At 42.9% G+C, this 24,047-nt stretch overlaps 1 protein-coding gene across 5 annotated transcripts; it reads left to right on the top strand.

The window, feature by feature from the left end:
• The first annotated feature begins 80 nt into the window (after positions 1 to 80).
• Positions 81 to 20,711, top strand: Ermard (ER membrane associated RNA degradation). Of its 5 annotated transcripts, XM_055616140.1 has the most exons (18): positions 81 to 127; positions 704 to 872; positions 1,438 to 1,577; positions 2,756 to 2,857; positions 3,460 to 3,549; positions 5,171 to 5,268; positions 5,822 to 5,958; positions 6,603 to 6,717; positions 7,440 to 7,542; positions 8,239 to 8,268; positions 9,258 to 9,326; positions 10,371 to 10,544; positions 13,298 to 13,381; positions 15,333 to 15,409; positions 15,928 to 16,053; positions 16,331 to 16,549; positions 18,374 to 18,487; positions 20,525 to 20,711. In XM_055616140.1, exons 1-18 carry the CDS (start codon positions 122 to 124, stop codon positions 20,709 to 20,711), a joined length of 2,040 nt encoding a protein of 679 aa, XP_055472115.1. In that variant the 5' UTR covers positions 81 to 121. The 5 variants fall into 5 exon arrangements, with proteins under 5 accessions (XP_055472115.1, XP_055472117.1, XP_055472119.1 ...); XM_055616142.1 differs by lacking the exon at positions 13,298 to 13,381; XM_055616144.1 differs by lacking the exon at positions 10,371 to 10,544.
• Positions 20,712 to 24,047: the final 3,336 nt, after the last annotated feature.

The following is a 24,047-nucleotide window of genomic DNA, read 5'->3' on the forward strand; positions in this document are numbered from 1 at the left end:
CTCCGGCTGCAAAGCCACAGCGAGCTCCGCTCTCGCGCTCGCGGCGCTCGCAGCCGCGTCCCGGAAACAGGAAGCGACGCACGTGAGTCATCAGCGAGCGCCGCGGCTCGCGCCGGAAAGGATGGAGGTAGGGCAGTCGCCGCCTGCGGAGCGTGGCGGGAACGCGCCGGGGCAGGCCCGCAGAGATGTTGTCAGGCGCCAGCGTGCGTGGACTTAGAGGCCACAGGGAAAGTCAATTTACGGAACACTGTTTGAGCGGGGAGGGAGGGTGTTGTGGAAACCGAAAGGGGTTAAGTCACCCCAGGGCGGGAATCCATCATTCCACACTTACTTAGTGCTTACGGGCTGGAAGTTGTGTTTCATACCAAAGTCAGTGATGCTCGATTTTCTGTTCTCACGCTTCCTGTAAAGCATCGCTGTTTAGGATAATTGCGGTATAATAAAGGCGTGACAAAAGGAATGATGCATTGTTCAGTAAACCCACCGAGCCTCTGAACTCCAGTGTCAGCAAGTGTGACCAATGAGACGATTCAAGTTTTGCAACATGAACATTAGGACAGACACTGAGATATCATTAGTGTCTAAGCATGTTTTACACATAGAGCTCTTATGTTATCCACTTGCCATACCTTCCTAGTTCAGTCTGTTCTTAAGATTCTATTTTCTTTTGACCTGGATGTAACCTTTATGTTTTATATTTCAGATTTTAACAGGGGATCCCATTACCACATGCCTTTCTCCTTTGGTGCATGACATGATTTGTAACGTTGGGTTTGAACTCAGAGAAATTTGTGATATCAATAGCATTGTAACTCAAAATGGTGAAGTATGCTGGAAAGCAATTACGGACTGTGTGAGCTATGCAGAGTCAGGTTTGTAGTCTTTTTGTACAACAAGCTTAAGTTAGTACTGTTACGTTGAAAATGTGTTGGCCTGCAAAACCCTCTTTGGTTCTTTCTCTTGAAGGGTTTTATAAAGCAGTCGTAACTCAGGAGAAAAAGATCAGTTGGAGAAATACCCAAAAGTCAAGAGATGCTTAGTTAAGAAAACTGTGTAAGAGTAGGAGGGCCAGGAGGCAGGTTGGGTCTGTGACATACTAGGGTGTGTGTAAATGGCATGGATAAAGGACAAGACAGAATGGGGTTGTGCCTCTCATGGTACTCAGGACAGCACCTAACTGACAATATGAGTTATTTCTGGAATTCCGTGTTTTTGTACTTGATTACAAGTAACTAAAACTACAGCTACACATTCCCTGCCAGCAGTAAAAACCTTTTACAATTCATTTCTACTGAGCTGCAAGAACACTTTATCGTGTGTCTATTTATAAGCTGCTTGGTTTTTGTGAACATTTCATAAAGCTTTTCTTTGATTTCGATGTTTTTCATCCTATGATATAAAACTGTGGAGCTAAAACAAACTTTCTCCTCCTATAAGGGCAGAGCCTGGACTACAGAACTAGTGTACAGCGGTTGGGTCCTGTGTGTGAGGCTATCCATCTACATATCTTATCTCTGACCAGGGTACAGTTTGAAATTCAGTATTCACCATGGTTCCAGTGGACAACTAATCTGGAGGTTTGACATTTACATATCTTTAAAGATGAAAGACTTTGCAAATTGGTAATCCTCATTTCTTGCCAGGTTAAGGGTGTCTTTTCCATCTTTAGCCTACTGTCTTGAACAAGAAGGTACATACACGTAGTTAGTATAACAAAAGTTATGTTTTATTGTGCTGAGGGTCATCACAATGGTTCACACTCTAATTCCCATCTTCCCAAGGTTGTTCACCCATGCCACGTATCTTAGCTAAATTTAGATCAGGTCTAGTCTATAGCAGAAGTCTCTGATTTGAGAATCTGCCTTCTTGGGGAGACTCTGCAGCCGCAGGTCAGATCAAGGTGGTATCTCCACATGTGCAGAGCAGAGCGTTGCTTTTGCTCTCTGATTATGTACCATCTAGTGGGTATCATAGGGCTCTAGGACTGTGCCTGGCTATCTTGAGAGAGTGAGGTCACCAAGTTCTGGTTATCAGGTACAGCCTTGGGTATAGTGTGTACCCTGACTAAGCTAGTTATACATGTCTAAAAGGCATTTTGTTACTAGGCTTATTATACCTTTCAACTTTGAAGAGGTCCTGGGGATTGCAAGAGAGGTCTAAGTAGTTTATGTATGAAGACCAGTTTTAACAACTTTTGGGCTCAAGTAGGCATTAGAAGATGCAGTCCACTTTGTCATAATAGGATGGACTTCCCAGGGAGATGACAAGGCTTGGAAATCGGAGAGTAAGTTTCCTACCAGTGACTTGAAAAGGAGATAGTAATATGGATCCTAGTGCGAATCTTGAATGGTTTGCCTTTTTTTTCCCCCTTTTCCTATGTTTTATTTGACATAGTAAAGGGCTATAATAAAATGGTACCTGTAACTTGTCTGATTCCTAAGACAGAGTCTGGTGAGGTGAGCTGCCTTATAGAAGAGCTAAACTAAATCATTATGGGAAGTAAGTAGGTCAAAATATTTGGTTTCAGTTCATGCCAAATTTGTGCTTTGAACAAGCATTTAAAAAAAAACCCTTAAGTATTAAATAATTTACTTTTTTATAGTATTTCAGTAGAAACTATGTTTTTTATCAAAAATTTGAAGGTAGTAGAAATTTTAAGAGGCTTGAAATCAATAATAGTAATTCAGTAAAAATTATTGTTCTAAGAAATGTTTTCATTGAGTCTGAGCTCAAATGTGTGTCTTTCTCTGAATAGTTGTTTCTTGAAATATTTGATGCCTTGGAAAGCTTGCAGTCTGCTGCCATCTCCCTCAGTGTGATGAAACTGGCTTCCTGTCTGGAACGAGCCTTAGGTGATGTGAGTGTGAGAATCCTCATTGTTCGCTAGATTACCTGGATTAACACAAAAACTTCAGATTTCTTGGTTTTTATTATTGTTTTCCTGTACAACACAATGATTTTCTTTTTCCATGATTAAAAATCCTAGTACCTTTGAGCTGAGAGGTGGCTCAGTACAGAAAAGTACTTGCTGCATAAACATCAGTACCTGAATTTAGATTATAGCACCCAGGTTTAAAAAATGAAAAGTTATGTATGGTTGCTTCTGCACCTCCTGCAACACCACACTGGGGCTGGGGGGATGGGACAGGAGCATTACTGGGACTTTCTGACCTCCATTCTAGCTCCAGTTTCAGTAAAAGACCCTACCTCAAGGAAATAAGGTGAAGAGTGATAGAACAAGACACTGAAGGTTCTCCTCTCGCCTTTAAGTATGTGCAGCCATTACATACAAGAACACACACACACATCCTCACGCACGCAAACACACATATGTACAGAAAAGGAAATCTGTGTCTAAGCACTTTTCTTTGTTCATTTGTACAATGCTTTATATATTATCTGTTTAAAAACTATTACTGCCTCATCATAGTTATTATATGATTCCTATTGGAATTTTAGGTATTTTTACTGATTGGGAGAGAGTGCCCCTTTCTTCTAAGAGATCTTATTGCATCTGCAGAGCTTGCACAAGTCTTTGGACATGCCGTGGTGAGTGTGCAAATAATACATAAAGCATAGAGTGCTGGTATAAGCTGTACTTTTGATCTTCCAAAACTGTAGTACTCTTGGAAAACATTAACTGTTTCACTAACTTAAGTGTATTCTCTCCTCCTTCCGGAATTGTCGCTCTTCCACATATTCCCAAATTTGATGGTGATAGCATAAACACATAGGTCCAGCCAGAGAGACAGATAGAAGCGTATCACTTTGTTCAGTTAAGTATTCTTAATGATACTCCTAAGTCGCTCTAAAATACATTCAACACTTTGCAATGGCAGAATTACATTGTTGTCCTGCTTCTTTAACAGGGAGGAATTTAATTTTTTTGCAGCCATTCCGAGTTACAGTAGAAAAAAAAATAGAATTTAGTAAGAAATTATAGACGCCTTTAGATCAGAATTCTAGAGGAACTGTAGTCAAGAGACTTCAAACTAAAGAGTGACAGCTTTAAAGGGTAGGCAGCTCAGTGAGGCATAATACCAGAACAGCCATCCTAGCTGGGCCAGAAGTCCATCAAATTCACATTTAGGGCTGAGAAACCATCTTCAGTGAACCTCTCACTGCTTACTTCCTTGCCAGCTTAAAAATGATTTTCTGGTGGAGAGCCTAGGATAAGGCTGGAGTGTGGCCTCTTGTTGTTATACTGAGTCATTAAACACATGCTGTTTCTGCCTGCCTGCCATTAGCCATTTTCCTCCAAATGGCCTCTTTTAGCCTTTAGATGATTTTTTCTTAGCCATTGACAGATGGTATTTGGTATATAAAATGGGAGAGGGAAACAGAGACTTCAGAGGTTGCTTCAGAGATAGGGCTGTTGAACACAGATGTTGGGTTAAACCCCTCTGAGCTTCCCACCTGCTGTTTATGCTTGAGAGGCTCAGCAAGCACCTCTCTGCCCTGCTCTGCAACAGCCCAACATAAACCAAGACTGCTTTCATTTCTTTTCTTTTCTGAGGGCTGACTGATCCCCACTCTCTCTCATGAGTCTGTCCAGGAAGGGGGAAGCACTGGAGCTGGATACCACCTAGCTGTGGCTGCTGTTCCCAGCCACGCTGCCTGGTGTGGAGTTTGTATCTCATTTTGTTGTGTCCAGATCCTGGGCACCTCTGATGGATAGGTGTTAAAGCTGTGCATTCTGAGTGCATAGCTCCCAGCCCTTGGTGTTCCTAGTCTCTGAAACCCTGGCTTCATCTTCTTCACTTGTGTTACTTTTATATGCACAGTGGGAAATAGTAGTGCCTTGCTCAGAGATGGTTCTGGGGATAAAGGAATGGATGAGTCATTCAAAACTGTCTCTAGCATGTGTTAAATACTCAGTCAATGTTGGTTTTGGGCCAGTGAAATGGCTTATTGAGGAAAGGTGCCTGCCACCAAGGCTGATGAATATAGTTCAGACCCTAGCACCCACATGGTGGAAGCAAAGAATCAACTCCCTCAGGTTGTCCTCTGACACCTGCTCATTGGCACACTAAATAAAAATGTAGTAAAATTTTAATGTTTTATTATTGTTACTACTTATACAGTGCTTAGTTCTAATGGAAAAAGCAAACATTTTAGGATTGAATTGATTTACTCCACGATTTAGTAATCTACTCTCTTAATGGATTAGATGGACGTACTGAAAGTCTTCATGGGATCTCCCCAAGGACTCAACCTGAGAAATGTCTTGTGGCATGGCTTTGCTTCCCCTCAAGACATCCCTCCAAAGTAAGTTCCTGTTTAAGTAACTTTCCTCCTTAATCTGCTTAAGAATTTGTTGTATCTTGAAGTTCACATGAAGAGGAATTATAAGAGAAAGATGAGAGAATTTGAGACATGGGTGGTCACATTGCACATCAACATCAGAGAAACTAGTATAGTATAGTGATGGTATGTATTTCAATGCCGTGTACCCCAAGAGCCTGGACAGGTAGAAAGCCCAGGTGTTTTGATATAACAGTGGACTTCCTAGTTATTGCACAGCTTAATTGCATCTATGCAAAGTTCTGAAATTTGGTGGTTTCTTTAACTTCTTTTTTTTTTTATTTCTTATTATCTTCTTTTTTTAACATTTTATTCATGCACACATATGCCACAGCATTTGTGTGGAAGTCAAAGGACAGTTGTGTTCTCTGTCTCCAAATGCAGACCTAGGGATTGAACTCAGGCCATTCAGTTTGACTGCAGGTGTCTTTACCTACTGATCCACCTGAGCCCTCCTCCTTGTATAGTTTTAACACTTTCTCTAAGCAAAGTTCTTTCTGTGTATGGTCTTCCTTAGATACTGTTCAGCCATGTTGTTGTTGACAGCAGGACTGGGCCAGTTACTGAAGAGTTACCTTCATCAAGCAAACGTCACACTGGCACATCGGCCTTTTGTGGCTCTCACAAACTTGGAGGATGTGACTCTTTTTCCTGGCAAGTTCTGTGTTTCACACTATGCTCTTACTATGTCTTTGTTGCACAGATTTTAGTAGCATCTGACTTGAATGCTTGCTGAAGTACTTACTTACGATCTTCAAGATGGCTTTGTGAGTTATTGGAAGGACCTTTTAAACTTCACTCTTTCCCACTACTCTGGGGTCATTGGGGACCCTGAGAGTCAGAGCTAGAGAAGGTCTCTTCCTCAGTTGTGCTGCCATTCAGAACACCTTGGGGCCATTCATGGTATTTGCTTTTCTCTTACCTCACCTTGTCTGCATCTGTGCTTGTGGCTATTATATCAGCCTTGCCAACAGTAAAAAGGGTTGCCTATATCTTCTGAGCCTACTTGTTACTCCTCTTAGTCAGTGTACTCAACTAGGGTACCCTGAGCCCTACTCTCATTTGCTGCACAGGTTCCTGAAGAGATTCAGTTGCCCATTTATCCCTTGGCAAGCTTCCTGAGGCCATTCCACTGTAGCTATAGGCTAAGTGCTTTTCCTATTTAGTGATGTTCTGCTCCAGGTCACAGTTCATCTGTCTCAGGGTGTTGGCTCATTGGCACATATGTCCACATATGTTCCTGACTTCTTTTGGTTGGCTGCTATGGTTGAGTTATAAAGATACTTGCTCTTTTACAGGTGTTACTTCTGAGGTGCTCTCAGCATTAGAGACAGTGATGATGAAATCCACCTTTTTATTAAAAATCATGTTACCATATTGGGAAATGGCAGTGACCAAATTCAAATTGCACAGGTAACAAGGGTGGCATGGAACTTTTGGTGCTTAGATGCCAGACCTGCTCGATGCCCTTCAACATCTGAAGGTTGTTTACTGTCCTGGCAAGCGAGTAGAAACTGACTTAGAGTGGGCCGAGAGTAGACAAGCTGTGGCTGCTTCAAATGTTCTGTGTCATCCTCTTCGTGCAGTTGATAGAACTTTTTGTTTTTTAGAATAAACTTCTTAGTATTTTACTGAGTTCTTACTATAAGTAAAACATTGAACCTAGCATTGTAGAACCATGAAAAAAAAATACAGGAAAACCTGGCTATGATATTCCCTCAAAGACAAACCATGTGTGAAAGCCAGGCACAGCGTGTGTCCAGACAGGTAGAGATTGGAAAACCTATGAGCTGGTCATTATTTATCCTCAGGTAGACTCATTCCTGGGTTCACTTTTTATGTGAATTGGTCCCCTGCAGCTTTGCTGTTCTGGCTGGCCTTAGAAGGAAAATGTGACATATATGGTTCTTTGATGACATTTTGTTCAAATGAAACTACTACATGTTTCACCAAGCATGAAAACACATACACACACACACAAATGTTTTAAAGTCAATAGTCCATTTAGAATCGGGTTCTATTGTTTTGTTTCTCACGGGAGCAGGTTATATATTTTCGCCCTCAGGGCCACAGTAGTTTTGTCAAGTCTGGAGTGCAGTTACTGCAACACCTCCTGGTGTCCTTGGGTCCCACAGGTTTGCCGACTGCACCATGCTGTTGCTGTCACAGCTAGAAGCTGGGCTCAGGAGAGTTTTTGCTGCAGTTAACAAATGTCCTGATAGACTGCTCACGGCTGAGGTACGTATATTTTTGTTACTCACTGTGGCTATGGCCACTCTATTGACAATTTTCTGTGGCTATTTAAAGGCTTTAAGAGGGCTGGAGAGATGGCTCGGTGGTTAAGAACACTTGCTGTTCTTCCAGAGAACCCATGTTTTATTACCAACATCCACATGTAGCTCACAACTATCTGTAACTCCAGTTTCAGGAGACTGGGGCATGTGGTCCACATATATGCATGCATGTACAACGTACACACATTAAAAATAATAATAAACTGGGTGTGGTGGCACATGCCTGCAATCCCAGCACTCAGGGAGGCAGAGGCAGGTGGATCTCTTTGAGTTCAAGGCCAGCCTGAGCACGTCCAGGATAGCCAAGGCTACACAGAAAAAACGCTGTCTCAAAAAATGACAAACCAAAAAAAAAAAAAAAAAAGGTTTTAAGGGCTAGAGATGTAGCTAAGTGGCTCCACACCCCACATTTAGTCTCCTACAACACACACATACACGCTCACACGTACCATATTTTATTTGTTGTTAAAGCACATATTTATTTTAACTGTGATTATGTAAGATAAATCTTTTTCCAAATTTAAACATCATGATGACATGAAAGTCATAGCACCTGTGGAGGGCCAGAATTGTTTTCTACTTTGAATGATATTACTGTTTTGTTTTAATTCTTCTTTTTTATCTTTTTCCTTTTCTTCAGTCAACAATTCTATACACCACATTTGATGAAGTAAGTAGTCAAACTTGCAAAAAAATCTTGAAAACCATCATCATCTTTGTTTTGTTTTTTTTTTTTTAAGATATATTTATTATTTATATAGCATTCTGCCCGCCACCAGAAGAGGGCACCAGATCTCACTATAGATGCCTATGAGCTACCATGTGCTGGCTGGGAATTAAACTCAGGACCTTTGGAAGAAGAGTCAGTGTTCTTAACCTCTGAGCCATCATCTCTCCAGCCCCATTATCTTCTTTTAAGATACAAATTAAAAAACAATGACTAGGGCTGGAGAGGTAGCTCAGAAGTTAGGGGCACTTGCTGCTCTTGCAAAGGACCTGGGTTTGGTTCTAAGCACCCATGTGGTGGCTCACAACGATGCGTACGCATGCGTATGGTGCACATACAAACATGCAGACAAAAATACTCATGCACACAGAATAAGTAAATTGAAAATGACACCACTAATAAAACCCACAAAGATTAAGTATAAATAGCATGCTTACAGGAAAATGTTGATAGTAAAAGGCAAGAAGAAGCTTATACTAGATTTCAGTAGACCTCTGAGGCTGTGCTTTAGCTAACTGAATGCTTGGCATTCATGAAGCCTTGGGTTCAGTTTGCAGCACTGAATATATATACCCAGCAAGATGGCACATACCTAGTCCCAATACTTGTGAAAAAGAGGCTGGATTTGAGGCCAGCCTATAATTCTTGAAACTCTGTTTTAAATAAATAAATATAAATAAAGCTTTCAGGTTAATTTTGAGGTCCAATATTATTAATCTTATCTTTGTTGTACAAAACACAAAGTTGGGAAATGCAAACACCATTGGTTATAACCACTGTTGAAACAACTATTTTTAATCAATAACAACTTTAAAAATACAAATATTCTAATTGTATATATACAGATCAATGTCTGTGTATGTGTAGGTGCATGACTCTGTAGAATCTATATGTGTATCAGCTTACTGATTAATCTATTTTTGGTGTTTTAGATACTAGCAAAATACTTGAATGATGGTAGCATCAACCAGCTTCCTCATTTCCTTGGAGAGCCTACCATGGTAAAGTATTCTGTGTCTCCAGTCTCATGTCATTCTGCTTAGGAACATGCTAGCATCTAAAGTAGAGTAAAATTATTTGTGGTGTGCTCAGGAGCTGACCTGCTTCTGGGCTGTCACCTTGGCCTGTCACAGACACCATCAGGAATGACATTGGGCATTGTGCTTTGCATATTCTGGTTACTCCCATGCCTTTCAAGTGCCTGGTGACTTGGCTGCCCTCTTTCTAACACTTCTTGCTTATTGTTTCTCTGTATTTTTACTAAAGGAAGAACTATGTATTTGTAAATAGCAACAGTCAGATGTCTCTAAGTGTTCGATGAAACAGAATTAATGTTTTGACCAGTTTTTCAATAAGAAAACTACAGTGACTTCTCTAGACTATAGTAGGCACTATTTGTCTATTCCGCCTCACTGAGAGAAGAGCTGGATTCTATTTCCCATTCCTTAGGTGATTTCGTCATCCTTTCCTGCCCGCAGACATTGAGGTGACTAACTTGTCTGATACTGTTTTGTTCTGTTTTGTTTTGGATACCCCGGACTCTTCCTCAGTTGGCAGTGTACCCACATCAGTGCTTTCTGATGCTTCCCCTCTAGTCTAGCAGAGGCCTTGGGCAGGTACTATTAGAGGAGAGAGCAGCTATCTTTGTTGGCTTAAGATGCAGGAGTTGTCCATGGTGAATGCAGGGGAAGGGATAGGCCAAGGGACACCTGCTTGATTATACTCATTCAAGCAGGAGCAGTGATTTATGTTTCTTTAGGCAAATTTGTTTCCCTTCCATGTAGGAAGGTAAGAATAACAAAGATAGGCGTGACCTAGCAGGACCTCCTTCAAGCCTCAGTAGTTGGTGCTCAGCCCCCACAGGCAGGCTGTACACAGCATGGGCTCCCCACTACAGTTCCAGCTGCAGGACAGACTGAATGCCCTCTTTGAAACTCCATTTCCCATCAGCCTGTAAACAAGCCAGGAGCTGCCTGGAAACCCTGCCTTTTGCTCTTCCCTCTGCCTGCAACACTAACAGAACATATCTCTGTCAATTCTGAAAGGAATTCTTGTGGGATTTCCTGAACTATCAGGAGGGTCCTCGTATCCGGGATCGGTTAAGCCATGGGGAAATCAACTTATGTGAATTTCCAGAAGAAGCAGCAAGCCAGCTACTTACATTCTCCCTGGTACTTTTGCTCAGATTCACTGAGGAAGACACACTGTCAGAGCTGAAGGTACTACAGAGGGAGGGAGGTGGCTAGCAGCTACCATCAGCAGTGAAAGAATATGTCTTAGTTCTCAAATGTGATTACCTATTTATCATCTTTCATTTTAATTTGAGTTACAGTACTATATCAGAATAACTGTAAATTAACAATATACATGTATGCATTCTCTCAAAATCAGTGTTGTGAATCTGAATCTGAAATACTTTGTGTTCTAAATGCATATTGGCCTTTGTTCTTTATAGCAGTGTTGTTGTTAAAAATCAAAGAACATGTTATAAAACATTAGCTAAATGTAGAAAACTCACAGAAATGTCTTTTAAATTGATGAAACAGGATACTTGCATTTCTGAAGCAAATGATTCTATTATTTTAAAATAAATAATTTCAGTTATAATATTGTAGGTGGTACTTCTGTTTTCAGCTTATATGCATGACAGTTATTTTTTAAACTATTTAAAAGTCCAAGCAAAACTGAAAAATTATTATAGGATGTAAAGGCCATCAGGAATCCCCTTTTCCAGAAATGAAAGCTCCTAACAGTTGGATGACCTTGCTTCTTTCCATGGGTATCCGCAGATGGGCTCATAGGGAGAAATGCTTTGTCTTCTCAGCACTGTTTTTCATTTCACATATTTTGGGATCTTTGATGTGCCTGCTCTTTTTGTTCGTTGTTGGTCATTCCCTTGCGCCAGCAGTCCATCATTTATCGAAGTGGTCTCCACTGATTATGTGCTGTACCTTTGACTGATGAGACGCTGGGATTGCAATGGTGAACCGAAGGGCTGTGTTCATCTGGGTACCAGCGTTAGTAAGTCTGCAAAGGTAAAGCCCTGTAGCTAATATAGCAGTAAGGACAGTGTTTGTTTTTCCCACTGGTGGCTGTCATTCCTTTGTCATCTTGCTCACAGGTGTGCATTAGCCTTGCTGTTGCTTTCAGTGAGGTACCACCTGTTATTTGTCTTTAACTCTGGATTCTTTTTTCCTTTGGCTTCTGCCTTTGTTGTCATTCTTGAAAGATTCTTTGCATTCCAAAAATTATAAACATATCCATAATTTTCTTAGTGTTTTTTATCTTTTACTCCAAGTAGAATTTAGTCCCTCTTGGAAGTGAGGTAGAGAATCCACCTTTATGAGTTTTCTTTTTGAAATTGCTAGCAGTTTGTCTAAATGCCATGTGAAGAATTGACTAATTCAGTGTCCACCAGGCTCCAGCCCTGGACTGTCCAACTAGAAACTCTGTTCTCTGCTGACTCTTCAGTTTAGAGCTTTCTGGATATTAAAGACAACTCCCATTCCTATCTCTTCCGAATTGTCTTGTCTGTTCTCACTGTTTATATTCTATGTTAGCTATTTCATTAAAGTAAACCCAGGCCCAGAAACCAAACTGAAAAAGAATAGCCTAGTACAAGCATACAGGGAAACTGCCATCTTTTACTATATTGACCACTACTAGAAACTGAGGATATATCTCAGTTGTTAGAGTGTTCACCTAGCACGCATGATCTCCAGCACTGCATGCACCAGGTATTGTGGCACATACCGTAACCCCAGTCCTCACTAAGCAGGTAAAGACAGAAATAATCTGGAGGTCTTCCTCAGCCACATAGAGTTGGAGACTAGCTTGAGATATATAAGACCCTGTCTCACAGAGAAAAGAAATTATCAATAGCAAGTGTGACCTGACTTCAGGACTATGGTGAATGTAAGTAGCACGTCCCCAAAGTGGCTTCCGAGGCTCACAAGCCTCCCTTCCTGTTTTCACATTCTATACTCAGTTTTCTATCTTAAAATATGCCTTGGACCTGTTACTCAACGTTATTCCATTACTTGGCCAAATCAACATCACTTCCTGGAGAGACACCTGCTCTGTCAGCCCTCCTTCTTCCCTTTCCTCAACATAGAAGCCAGATCCATGTCAACCATTATGCCGCTCTCTGCAGAGGCCACCTGTGACTTCATCTTAGAGCAGAAGTGGGTACTCCTGCTGGTGCCTATCCCAGCACTCAGCCCCAGACTGTGTACACTGCAGCCACAAGGATGCTGCCCACAACATGGCTGTGACTCAGCCCCCCCCCCCCCCCCCCCCCCCCCCCCCGCGGGGGGGGGGCCCCCCCCCCCCCCCCCCCCGTTGTCAGCGAATGAGGGGTTGGCACATGTCCCCAGCACTTTGATCTGTTGTTATTTCAGTCATTTGCTCTGGGCCATTGAGAATGTGGCAGTTTCTGCTTCTGACTTGTGCCAGCCTTTGGCTCCCTGAGTTTTCACTTTTGTAGTTTCCAGTGGTTGATTTGGGCTTTTCAGTTACACATTTATAGCAGTGACCCATTTCCATCAGTTACATATTTATATCAGTTAGACTATACTTTAATATGTTATCTTTGCTTCTTTAATATTTCTATGTCTCGCAGTTAACGTTTATGGTCATGTAATTCTCTTCTCAGTGTTCATTTTCAATCTTCAAAAGTCTTCCATTCATTTTGGGATCTTTTCCTCCTTATATATTTGTCGTTTTGCTATAGACAGGGTACATGGGATCTTTCTAAATTACGGTGGTTAGTCAGCTCCATTTTATCAGTTCGTTGGTTATGCTTGACTACCAGGTCCATCCTGCTTTAATGAAGAGCTTTGCCATGCTGTAGATGAATAGGGTTATTTTGAGGAAGATAGTGGCAGGTTAAGACTCTAAATGACATGATTCAGAAGAAGACACAAAGTCCAGTGTGGACCCATAATGACTGACATCAGTGTTTCTAACCCAGGAGGAAGCAGCAATACACTTGCGGGTTAGTCTTGCAGAAGGCTACACGTCCCGCTGCCACCCAGCCTTCCAGCTTCAAAAGCAGGTATGCCACATGCAGGGTGTTTGGGAGAGGGGACACAAGTGGCACTGCTCTGCCTTCAGAAGCATCAGAAGGGTCCTAAGGCTTTGTCCTTTTAGATTTCCTGACCAGATAGCCACTTGCTGCATGGCCTTGGTCAAGTGGCTGTCTTTTGAGCTTGCAGGTCATTTTGAGCTTGCAGGTCAGGTTCTAGTCTCAGAGTGAAAGGTGTTTTTAGTCTCAGGGATGACAGGTGGAGGATTTAGCACGGAGCCTAGCTGGCTGCTGTTACTGGTTACTGCCCAGGGAGAGAAGCAAGTTTTATCAACTGAGGAATGTTATTTTTTTCTTCTACCATATAAGTTTTTGTCAACTTATAATTTGTAAACAAACATTCCACCATGTAGTTCCAATTTGAGGATTATCTCAAATGATTTATGCTTTTTTTTTTTTTTTTTTTTTAAAGATTTTATGTATGTACCTGAGTGCAAGTGTCCTTTGAGGCTAGAGGAGGCTTCTAATCTCCTAGAGCTAGAGTTAGAGGCAGTTGTGACCCACACAACAGGTTCTGGGAATTGAACTCAGGTCCTCTGAAAGAGTAGTACATGATGTTAACCACTGTGCCATCTCCCTAGCCTCATTTTATTCTACATATTGAGGGAGTCAGGATAAGAACAATCCCCATGAATGTCACACTCAAGATAGCTCTTGCATGGACATTGGCAAGCAAGCACATCATCACCGGGCTGCTATAAATTGGTATATACAAGAAGGGAAGGGCCCAAAGCAGCCATGCTGGAGAGCAAGACTTGACCAGTGCTGTCTTGTGACAAATGCATCCATTATGAGGCTTTTCCTGAGGAGAGATGAACAAGCATCTGCTCTTCCCAGATAGACACTGACAACAGATCAAAGAAACCGCCCACCTGAGTCTGTCTTAGCAAACCAGGGCTTTCAGGAGCGCAGGGTCCTAGGTGCCTCAGGCAGCTGCATCTGGTGTTGCCGACCCAGCGTTGCTGTGACTCACAAAGGCTGCGCTCAGCTGAGCCAAGAGCGCCCCCGCTGTTGTCTTCTGCTTTTATAATCTTGTCAGTTCTGTGAGCTTCCCGAATCTTAAGAAGCTCTGTCTGGGAGGGATGCTTCAGCAAGGAGGAAATAACTAAAGCAGCATGGATAAGAAGAGCATGTCAGCAAATCAGCCTCCAGCCTGTGGCCAGTGGATTCTGGTTTGGGGGAGGGGCTTACATGTTGTCCCCCATGAGTCTGCTTTCCAAGACAGAATTACAAAGGTAAAGGTATCAGAACTTATCTACAGGAAACAGTGTTTTAAAGAGACAGGAGGGAAGGTTTTGGAAGGAAGGGAAGCTTCTGGTTGGTGGACTGCCATGCGACCTGATTGCAGAGCCCTTTGCTGTCCTCTGCTATGGATCCAAGTGGCCCCCTGGCTATTGTGCACCCTCGTCTGTTATCCATCTTCTACTTGGCAACAGCCCTGTGTCCTGTGCTTTATAAGGCCATTGCTCTGTTATTGCTGCTACAGAAGATTGCTCACGTTCGGTGATGTCTACACAGCTGCCACTTCATTTGCTCATTTTAACGTGGGTCAAAACCTGCTGAAGGATTTGTCGAGGGCTTCATGTAGGTGCTGACAGGTTGTTGGCAGTGTTGACATGCCTCTCCTCATCTGTGCTGTGTGCTCTCACAGAACAGTTGCCAAAGCTAGTCACAGTGCAGAAGAAAGGAAGTCAGCTACCTCTCAACTGAGGGTGTCATATTGGTGAGCATGTTCATAATCACCCCAACAGTAAGGACAGTTTGAACAGTCAACTGAACATGTGAAATACTTGAGCTCACCAAGTGGAGACTGTAACAGTTTTACAAATATTTTCTAGAAGTGATTAAGTATCTGTAACAGTTGAAAACATTCTTTCTAGGATGCTGTAAGACATTAGAGCAGTCAACTATTCCCTCTCAGGTGCTGACCTGTGAAAAAAGCCTCAGGATGTGGCCTGTTCTATCTTTGCCAGAAGAGCCTTTTCAGGAAGCAGACAGGTGTGTATCATCTGGACTGGAGTATATGGCACCTGAATTGTTGCATGTGATGCTGGGGTCATGTGTACCATGGCTGGCAGTTGTAGTTAAACCAAGAGTGCTCATGTTCTTTCTGTTACAAAGTGTTTGGAAAGGGAACTGCTGTGCCAAGTTTGTTGTCAGTTGAACACAGCCTGGAAGATAAGGCACCCTTCAACAAGGGCTCAGAAGACATGAAGAAGTTCTGGACTCAAGAAGAAGAGGACTAGGGATACAGACTTGGGGAACGTAGAATGAAGCAGACACATTTGCAGTAGGACTGCTCTGGGGCAAGCATAGCTCACCTTCCGTTTGCATCTTCCTAGCTTTAGACTTATCATATCATCTGTTTTATCCTACCATAGTACCTACTTTAATTTATGTTAAGGAAACCAAATTTTAGATCAAGTTTACTGTGTGTTAAACATCATTTTGTATTAGCAATAATGTGGGAGTTTTAATTATTGGAACATACCTTTAAAATATTGTGTGTTTTTCAGATTGGAAGGTAATTCTGAAGCATGTGCCTGCAAGTCTTTAATTAGCAAGATTTTGAATGAGCTCTACAACCACATGCCTGGGAGTGCCTGCACTTTAAATGACTTGGATGGTCTTTCCCAAGAGAAGTGAGTACTCAAGAAACATAGCTTAGTAATTTATGATAAAAGGCTTAATGTTTCCACCCTAAATTTTAGTAGTTGGTATTTTGCCCCAAAAGGGGTTTTTAGGTCAGGTTAGATGATTTCTGTGCAAGAGCCACATGTCCAGTGAAGTTACACATGTGTTCTCTGTTCACTGCAATTGCATTTGTCCCAGCCGACTCCGAAACAATTCAGATTCAGAAAAGATGGCAGCGGCGTTCTCTGGTGCTGTGTCCTCTGATTGCTGTGCTGTCACTTGCAGGTGGCCCCAGCTGCTCGGTGGACTCTGTAGCTCACGCATTCGTACCTTGTTCTGCCCCAGAGTCGTTCTAGAGGTTCTGGTTGTGCTCCGAGGCATCAGCTCCCAATGCCAGCGTGCATCCGACCAGGTCACTGCCTCTTTGCAGCTGAGACACAGGCAGTGGGTGGAGCGTAGGCTGCGCTCAAGGCAGCGGCAGAACTATCTGCGCATGCTCAGCAGGTAGGCTGCTCCTCTCCTGAACACTGCTCTTACCCAAGCTGGGGTGGGTGCTGATCCTCCCAGAGAATAGTTACAGTATATACCGTTTTCTAGAACTTTCAAATTTGGCCTGTAGGAGTGGATCCCACCACCCAAAATGACAGTCTGGATTTAATCCCTGGAGCATGTTCATTTGCATTTGCCAGCACTATGCTTCTTCACACAGTTCTGTAATCATTGGGTGAAGTGCATGGAGTCTTATGGAAGAGTGGAGAGAAGGATAGGAGCTCCACAAGAAGACCAACAGAGCCAACTAACCAGGGCCCAAGGGATCCTATGGAGACTGAAGCACCAGTCAAGGACCACGCATGGATTAGACCTAGGCCCCCAACACTGATGTAGCTGATGGGCAGTTCAGTCCTCATATGAGTTCCATAGTAAGGGGAATGGGAGCCGATTCTGACATGGACCTTGTTGCCTGCTTTTCAATCACTTTCTCCTGGCAGGGCCACCTTGCCAGGCCACAGGGGAAGAGGATGTGTTCAGTCCTGATGCAGCTTGATATGCTGGGTTTCAGGGGTGGCTCCCCTTCCAAGGAGGAGAGAATTGGGGAATAGGGAAAACAGGGAGGGAGGGTGAGATCCAGAGGAAAGGAGGGAAGGGCCTTCAACCAGTATGTAAAATGAATAAATTAAAGTTAAAAGAAAGAAATAGCTGTGGGACACATTTCTAGAACTTTGAGTTAAATGGCGTGGTGTTTCGTAGTCCTGTCAGAGCATGTACATGTTCATCGCCTTCCAGAAGTTTCTCATTGTGCACGCATGTAGTTTATACAGGGTGCTGTTACATCATATCCCTCCTAAAATGGAGGCAATTTATTTGTTTGTGTATTTATTTATTTATTTATTTATTTATTTATTTATTTATTTATGCGATGTTCTGTCTGCATGTATACCTGTACATCAGAAGAGGGCGTCAGATCTCTTTATAGATGGTTGTGAGCCACCATGTGGTTGCTGGGAATTGTAACTCAGGACCTCTGGAAGATCAGCCAGTAGTACTCTTAACCTCTGAGCCATCTCTCCAGCCCCGGAGCGAAGTATTTTAAAGCATCTTTGCTAGTCTTGTGGGAATAATAAGGTTAGACTTCAGTTGGAATTTCTTGGAATGTGGCAGAGTTAAGCACACTTTCTCCTCTTGTGAAAGTCCTTTACTGGGCAATCCGTAAGAAGCTGGTGGTGGGCTTCAAGCACCAGACCTCACAGTTGGCTCTCGGCTGACCTGGTGGACGGTATTGGAGGTACCTGGGATGACCCAACCTGAAAGCAGTTGCTGCTGCCAGGGAGTAGAAACACTCTGACCTGAACATGAAGGACCAGAAGGGGCTGGGCTGCATACTCCTACAGGCTTGCGAGGTAGGGGTTGGGGCAGGCAGGACCAGGGCAGGCAGGCAAAGATAAAAGACTGGAAAACTATCTTTCTAGATATTTGGAAAAAAGATGTTGGCAAAACAAACTTCATGGTTTTTGTTTTGTTTTGGGCTTTTTTCCTTTTTGTCTTTCTGTTGTTTTTTTTTTTGTTTTGTTTTGTTTTTTTCATTTTTTGTGGTTTGTGTGTGTTTATGTATATGTGTGTACTAAAGAAAGAGAAGAAGAGCAAGCACATTTACAAACATAAATTTGGTTGTGTAGGGAGAATTTGGAGCAATTGGAAAAGGGAAAAAGCTTGATCCAAATATATGAATTTTAAAAAATAAAATAAAATAAAATAGGTGAAGTGTTGTTTTTCCTTATGAAAATGGAAGAAACTTTGTCAAAATCTTGACCTGCTTTCATCCTTTTTCAGTGTTGGCCTTTTGTCCCCTGTGATCTTCCTGATTTTGTTGCTCCTTGCACTGGAGTTGGTCAGTGTTCACACTGTTCATAGTAAGAGTATCCAGGAACGCCAGCAGTATCTGAGGTAAGGCGCCTGCTCAGGAGAAAGGACACAGTGCTCAGGTGATTTAAGAAATTGTATTCCTTTTGTGATGCTGTCTTCATCTCCCACAGGTTCTCTTTGATCCTTAGCTAGTCTTCTTTGTATAATTGCATACTAAGTTTGTGGACATTTGAAACTACTTTCTTATAGGCACATTTCACAAAATTGAACCTAATTTACTTGTGAATCCTCTCAACTTGCCAGGCTACAGTTTGGTGTCCATATGCAAGCTGAGTTAAGACTGGGGATGGTCTTGCAGGAGGGTCCATAAAGCATATCCTACCACATCCAAATGACTCACAGTCACATTAGCTGTATATAATTAATAGTTTTAAACTTGGGAATTTGACTTTCCAGTCGCATCCAGACCTAGGGAATTTGAAAGTAGGATAAACTTTTATGTACCCCACCCCACATGAAGCGATTCCAGTGCTCACAAAGCCCCTTGGACAGGGCTATACAAGTAGTGTGTTGTGGTCAGGTGGCTGTAGCTGCTGTGGTGTAGCCTCCATCCATGCCCACAAGTTTTTCATATCTTAGCTGACTTTATACAGTACTTGGCAGATGGTAGGAGTCCTTGCATATTGTAGCATCTTATGGATTGCAGCAGTGTGTGTGGTGTATGTGTGTGTATTCAGTGTATGTGTGTGTGAGAGGGGTGTTTGTGTGTGTGTCTGTGTGCATGTGGGTGTGTGTGTTTTAGATAAGGTCGCCCTGACTGGCCTTGAACTTACTTTGTAGACCAGGCTGGCCTTAAATTCACAGAGGTCAGCCTGCCTCTGTTCTCTGAGTGCTGATATTAAACGCATGTACCAGCCACATTTCTAGCTTTTTAAACACTTTTTAAGAGAATTTTAAAATTACTCTAGGGGAGGGAGGCTGTGAGGTGTGGAGCTGTGAAAGTTAGAGGATAACTCTGTGCAGTCCAGTCTCTCCTTCTATCTTCACATGAGTTCCGGGGGTTGAGCCGCAGGTAACCAGGTGGGTACTGTACCTGCTGAACCATCTCATCTGCCTTGTACTGGTTAGTTGTAGTTGTCAGCTTGACAGCATCTCGAGTCTCAAGTTTCAGTTTTCTAGAGGAGTTTTCTAGATCAGGTTGGCCTGTGGGCATGTCTGTAGAAACTGTCTTGACAGTTGACTAATGTAGGAGGGCCCAACCCATGTAGGTAGCACCATTCCCTGGTTTTGACCCTGGACCGTGTAAGAGGAGAGAGAGGGCGAGCTGAGTACATAGCTAGCAGGCAGCGTGCATGCATTTGTTTCTCTCTGCTATTGACTTTGGATGTAGTATGGCGGGCGAGCTATCTCAGTCTCCTGCCACTGACTTCCCTGAAGTGATGGGCTGGAACCTGGAACTCTATGCCAAATAAGCCCCTTCTTTCTCCTAAGTTGCTTTCTGTTGGGTTATTTTATCACAGCAACAGAAATAAAACTGGGACACGGATGGTTGAATAGGGCTGAGGCGAATGTGTGCAAGGCTGTTGGCGACATTGGGGTACCAGTGGGGCTTGCTCTTTACCTTCTCTGTACTCTGTGGCCACATGCTAGCAGCACACTGCCTGTGTCCCTGAGGAATAAAACTGTCCCTGAGGTTAGTCATACCCTAGACAGAGGCATGGCAGCAAAAGAGAAGAAAGCCAAGTGATGCAGCATCAGTACCCAGAGGGCTTGTGGATAGGACCTTCTCTTAGTGTGGGTTATCGTCTGTCAGTCTACATGGCCCTGGAGGCTGAAATTGTGTTCTGTCACCTAGAATCATCATGTCAAGATCTGAGAGTATGAAAAGAATCTTGAGTCTTAGAAAACTCATCCCAGTATTGGCAGCATTGGCCTCAGCAGTTTTGTCTTTTCTATAACAGTTTCTCTTATTTTCATTTTGTACACATTTCTTTCTAAATCTACACACAATTGAGCAATTTTTAGGAATATTCCAAGATACAACTAGACATGTAACACTGCTGCATTCTATAATAGAACAGACAAAAAACCTAACATTCCTTACTGTCTTTTTAACAGGTTCTTAAAATTGATCCTCCAGTACACTGAGAACCTAGTGGTCTATACCAGCCAAGAGAAGAACAAATGGAATGAAACCATCAATCTTACACATGCAGTTTTGTTGAAAATTTGGACTTTCAGTGAGAAGAAACAAATGTTAATGCATTTAGCCAAAAAATCCACAAATAAAGTTGGTGAAAGTTGACAAAGCATGAGTCAGGCTACTTTTGTTTGCGACACTTACTGAGCTGTAGAGGAGACCTGGTGCTTTGTGGCAGCTGCACACTCTGTCTGTCCCTTTGAATTTTACTGCCCCCCCCCCCGCCACTACACACACAAAGTCATACACACATGCCTTTCCTCAGCCTGTCACTCGAAGGGTATGTCTGCCTTTCTGTGTTTTCACCTACTGCATTGCAGCAAGAGGCACCTGGTGTCTGTTGTTCTATTACTGTGTGTGGAAGTTGATCGCCTTTCCAAAAGGGCAAGGTCGGAACTCTTTACTGTGTGGTGTCTCTGCCTTTTGAAATTAGCTAACCCTCTCCAAATCTCCGCAAAAACTACCAGTTCTTGCCTCTGAACCTGCTTTGTTAATTAAATGATGTTTTTTTAATTAATTAATTTATTTTTTTATTTTTACATGAGCTCTATGTTTCTTTTCATTTTCCAAAAGAAAGAGAACACTTAGCTGTGGTGATCCATGCCTGTAATTCCAGCACCTGGGAGTCAGAGACAGAAGGATCCCATGATTGTGATAAGTCTGGTCTATGTAATGAGACACACACACCCTTAAAAAACAAGATAAAATAAAAGTGTGTGTGTGTTTCCACATAAGAGAAAAGGCTTTTGTATCTGGTACACATAAGAAACATGTATCATGGTGGTTCATGAGTAACGCCAGGTGATAGAAGTTTAGAGACTTGATTTTCTTACGTGTTATTAGAAAAGGAAGCAGTTGGGTGATACATGTACAAATTCAAGTGTGAACAACTGTTGGTTGAAGGCACTGCCTATCTGGTCCAATGGCTGTTGCCATGTGTACCTGCAAACAAAGCCCTCCAGTGCATGTAGGGCTGCTCAGGGCTGACCAGCTCTATGAAGGAAATCACAAACAGAAGGAGAAGCATGTACCGAAGTTCTAAATGATAATTATGAAAAAGAAAAAGAAAAAAAAAAAAAAAAAACGAGTGTTTTTCAGCATGTAATCCTGGGCACTGCCTCTCCTATGACTTGTACCAGGATGAGCCTGTCTGTGTGGACACCACTCTGAACCCTCGCTCCAGCTTGGCCAGCAGCTGGAAGCAACTGGAAGAGATGAGCTGTAAGTTCTAGGTTGGTGTTCTGAGAGCAGAGAGAAGCAGAGCTGTGATCCTGCTGTGGAGACTGGTGGGAAATATCAAGGAGACATCCCACAATGGTATGCTGCATCAAGAGCAGACTCTTCCCTGTCTATGACCTAGTTAGATCCTGTGTCAGGTGACACTTCAACTCCTCCTGTGAGTAGATTTCTGCCAGTGTCCTCTAGAAGACACCAGTCATTTCAAGAGCCGCCCTAGAAATGGAAACAGAAACACAAAGTTCAGCCAGAAGAGGGGTTGGCAGTGTGGACCCCATGCTGGAAAGTGGGCATGGCCAGGTGAAGATCCTGGCTCCATATTTTACCGGGCTCGTGAGCAAGCTCGTTAACCCCTGGCAACTCGTCTTCAACTGTGCAGTGTTGGTGCTGATGTTGCTGTTGCACACCTCATTTGACTGACAGGAGGGAAGGAGAAGCAATGCTTCAGGTGCTCTGCTCTGACCCTGCAATATCAGTAGATAGGAGCTTTTGTTGTTCCTCGAAGACGATGATGGGAAATGACTTGGGTTCTCTCTGTCACATTAGGCTGTGCACAGTTGGAACTGGCGTTCCATCTATTCACAGACTTACGTAAATGAACTGATGAGAAAATGCCTCAAGTCCTCACCGGAAGTCCCGGCTGAGAGTAACTTTTGGTTCTGCAGGATGTGTACTTTACCTGTGGAAAAGTACTTTATGGGTACTTTTTCTTAATCCTCCTGGGCCAAAGGTTTGCATCCCAACAGGATCATCAGTGGAAATGTGCAGTCTGGGATGCTGGTGAAGCCTCTTTCTAGCTTTACTTCCTGAGGGATCTAAGGAAGAGCCAATCTTAAGGAGAAGCACTCTTGACGTACAGTAATGCTGGATTCCATTGTCGAACTTCCTAGGTCCTTCTCCTGACTCTGGTTTCCCTAGTCAGACACAGGGTGGCACTCTTCATTAAGTAATCTGGCAGCTGTGTGGAAAGATGTCTTCTGTGAATTCTTGTGACTCCAGGAAAATGAATTCTTTCCTTTTCATCTGGCCATAGAAAGGTAGATCTGAGGTGAGGGATGTGACCACCTGCCCCTGGCCTCAGGGACTGTATAGTACTGCGTTCACCTGAAGGCTCAGCCTCCCATTCGTTTAATTCTGTATTGATGAAAGATAGGAACAATCACAGTCTAAAACCTTTTCCATCTCCATGAGGGAAAATTGGAGCTGTATTGTGTGAATTAATCCCTTGGGGAAGACATCAGCCGAGGCCAGTGGTGGTGACAGGGGAATGAGGGAGGTTCCAAGGTCACCATTAACCAACCACCAATCACCATCCTGCTGATGGGGGAGGGGAACCCTTTGTCTAAGGGAACAGGATTGAGCTTTGCAGGGAAGGAGGGGGTCGCAGACTTGCAGTGGAAGCTGGCTTCTAACCACTCTCCCTCCCCAGCTGCAGTCTGAACTCACACCTTGACACCACAGTCTGCCAACGCTGCTGCCAAAGCATGGGCCCTGTTTGGGATTGGCTTTTAGGGGCTGACAAAGAAAATTCTTTACACTGGGTAAAAGGGAGTGTCTGTGGTTTGGTTTATAGTCCTACTAAGTAATTTTAATGAAATTAAATCACAGTGCTACCTCCAAAGTCTGGGCTTTACAGGGCCTGGAACCAGTTCTGTGGGCTGTGTTGTCTGGATTGTAGAATGTCCTTGTGAATTAACTGGAACTGTTTAAGATAAGTCCTTAATTGGACTTTTAAGCCCCTGGATAGATACAGGAAGTCCCCTTAACACATCAGTTAATTAATTGAAAATGAAATATGCTGAACTCAAAAAAGCCAGCCATAATGCTAAGTCATGCACCGTCAGTTAAAGTTTATGGAGCCCATAAGCACAGATTTGCCGTTATAAATATTAAATACCACCTTTACAGAAAGCTTACGTATTTTCAAAGCCCTTTGCAATCCTTAATTGATCAGGACTTTGAATACCCCCAAGACAATGTTATTAAGTCCATTTAAGAAGATAGAAACTTAGCTCAGAAAACTGGAACTTATTGCCCTGTGAAGGAGACACAGGGAAAGCTAGTATCTTCAACTGGCAGGCCTTGTCTTTGTGGAAATCTGCTAGGCCCTGCAGCATTCCCTCTCCCCTCTTCTGACAGTTCTTTCAAATCCCAGAAATGAAATTTATAATCTCAAATATCTCAAAATATAATCTCAAAACCTTC

This window comes from Psammomys obesus, unplaced genomic scaffold, assembly GCF_907164565.1.
Source record: "Psammomys obesus unplaced genomic scaffold, mPsaObe1.curated_primary_1811, whole genome shotgun sequence".
Classification (NCBI taxonomy): Eukaryota; Metazoa; Chordata; class Mammalia; order Rodentia; family Muridae; genus Psammomys; species Psammomys obesus.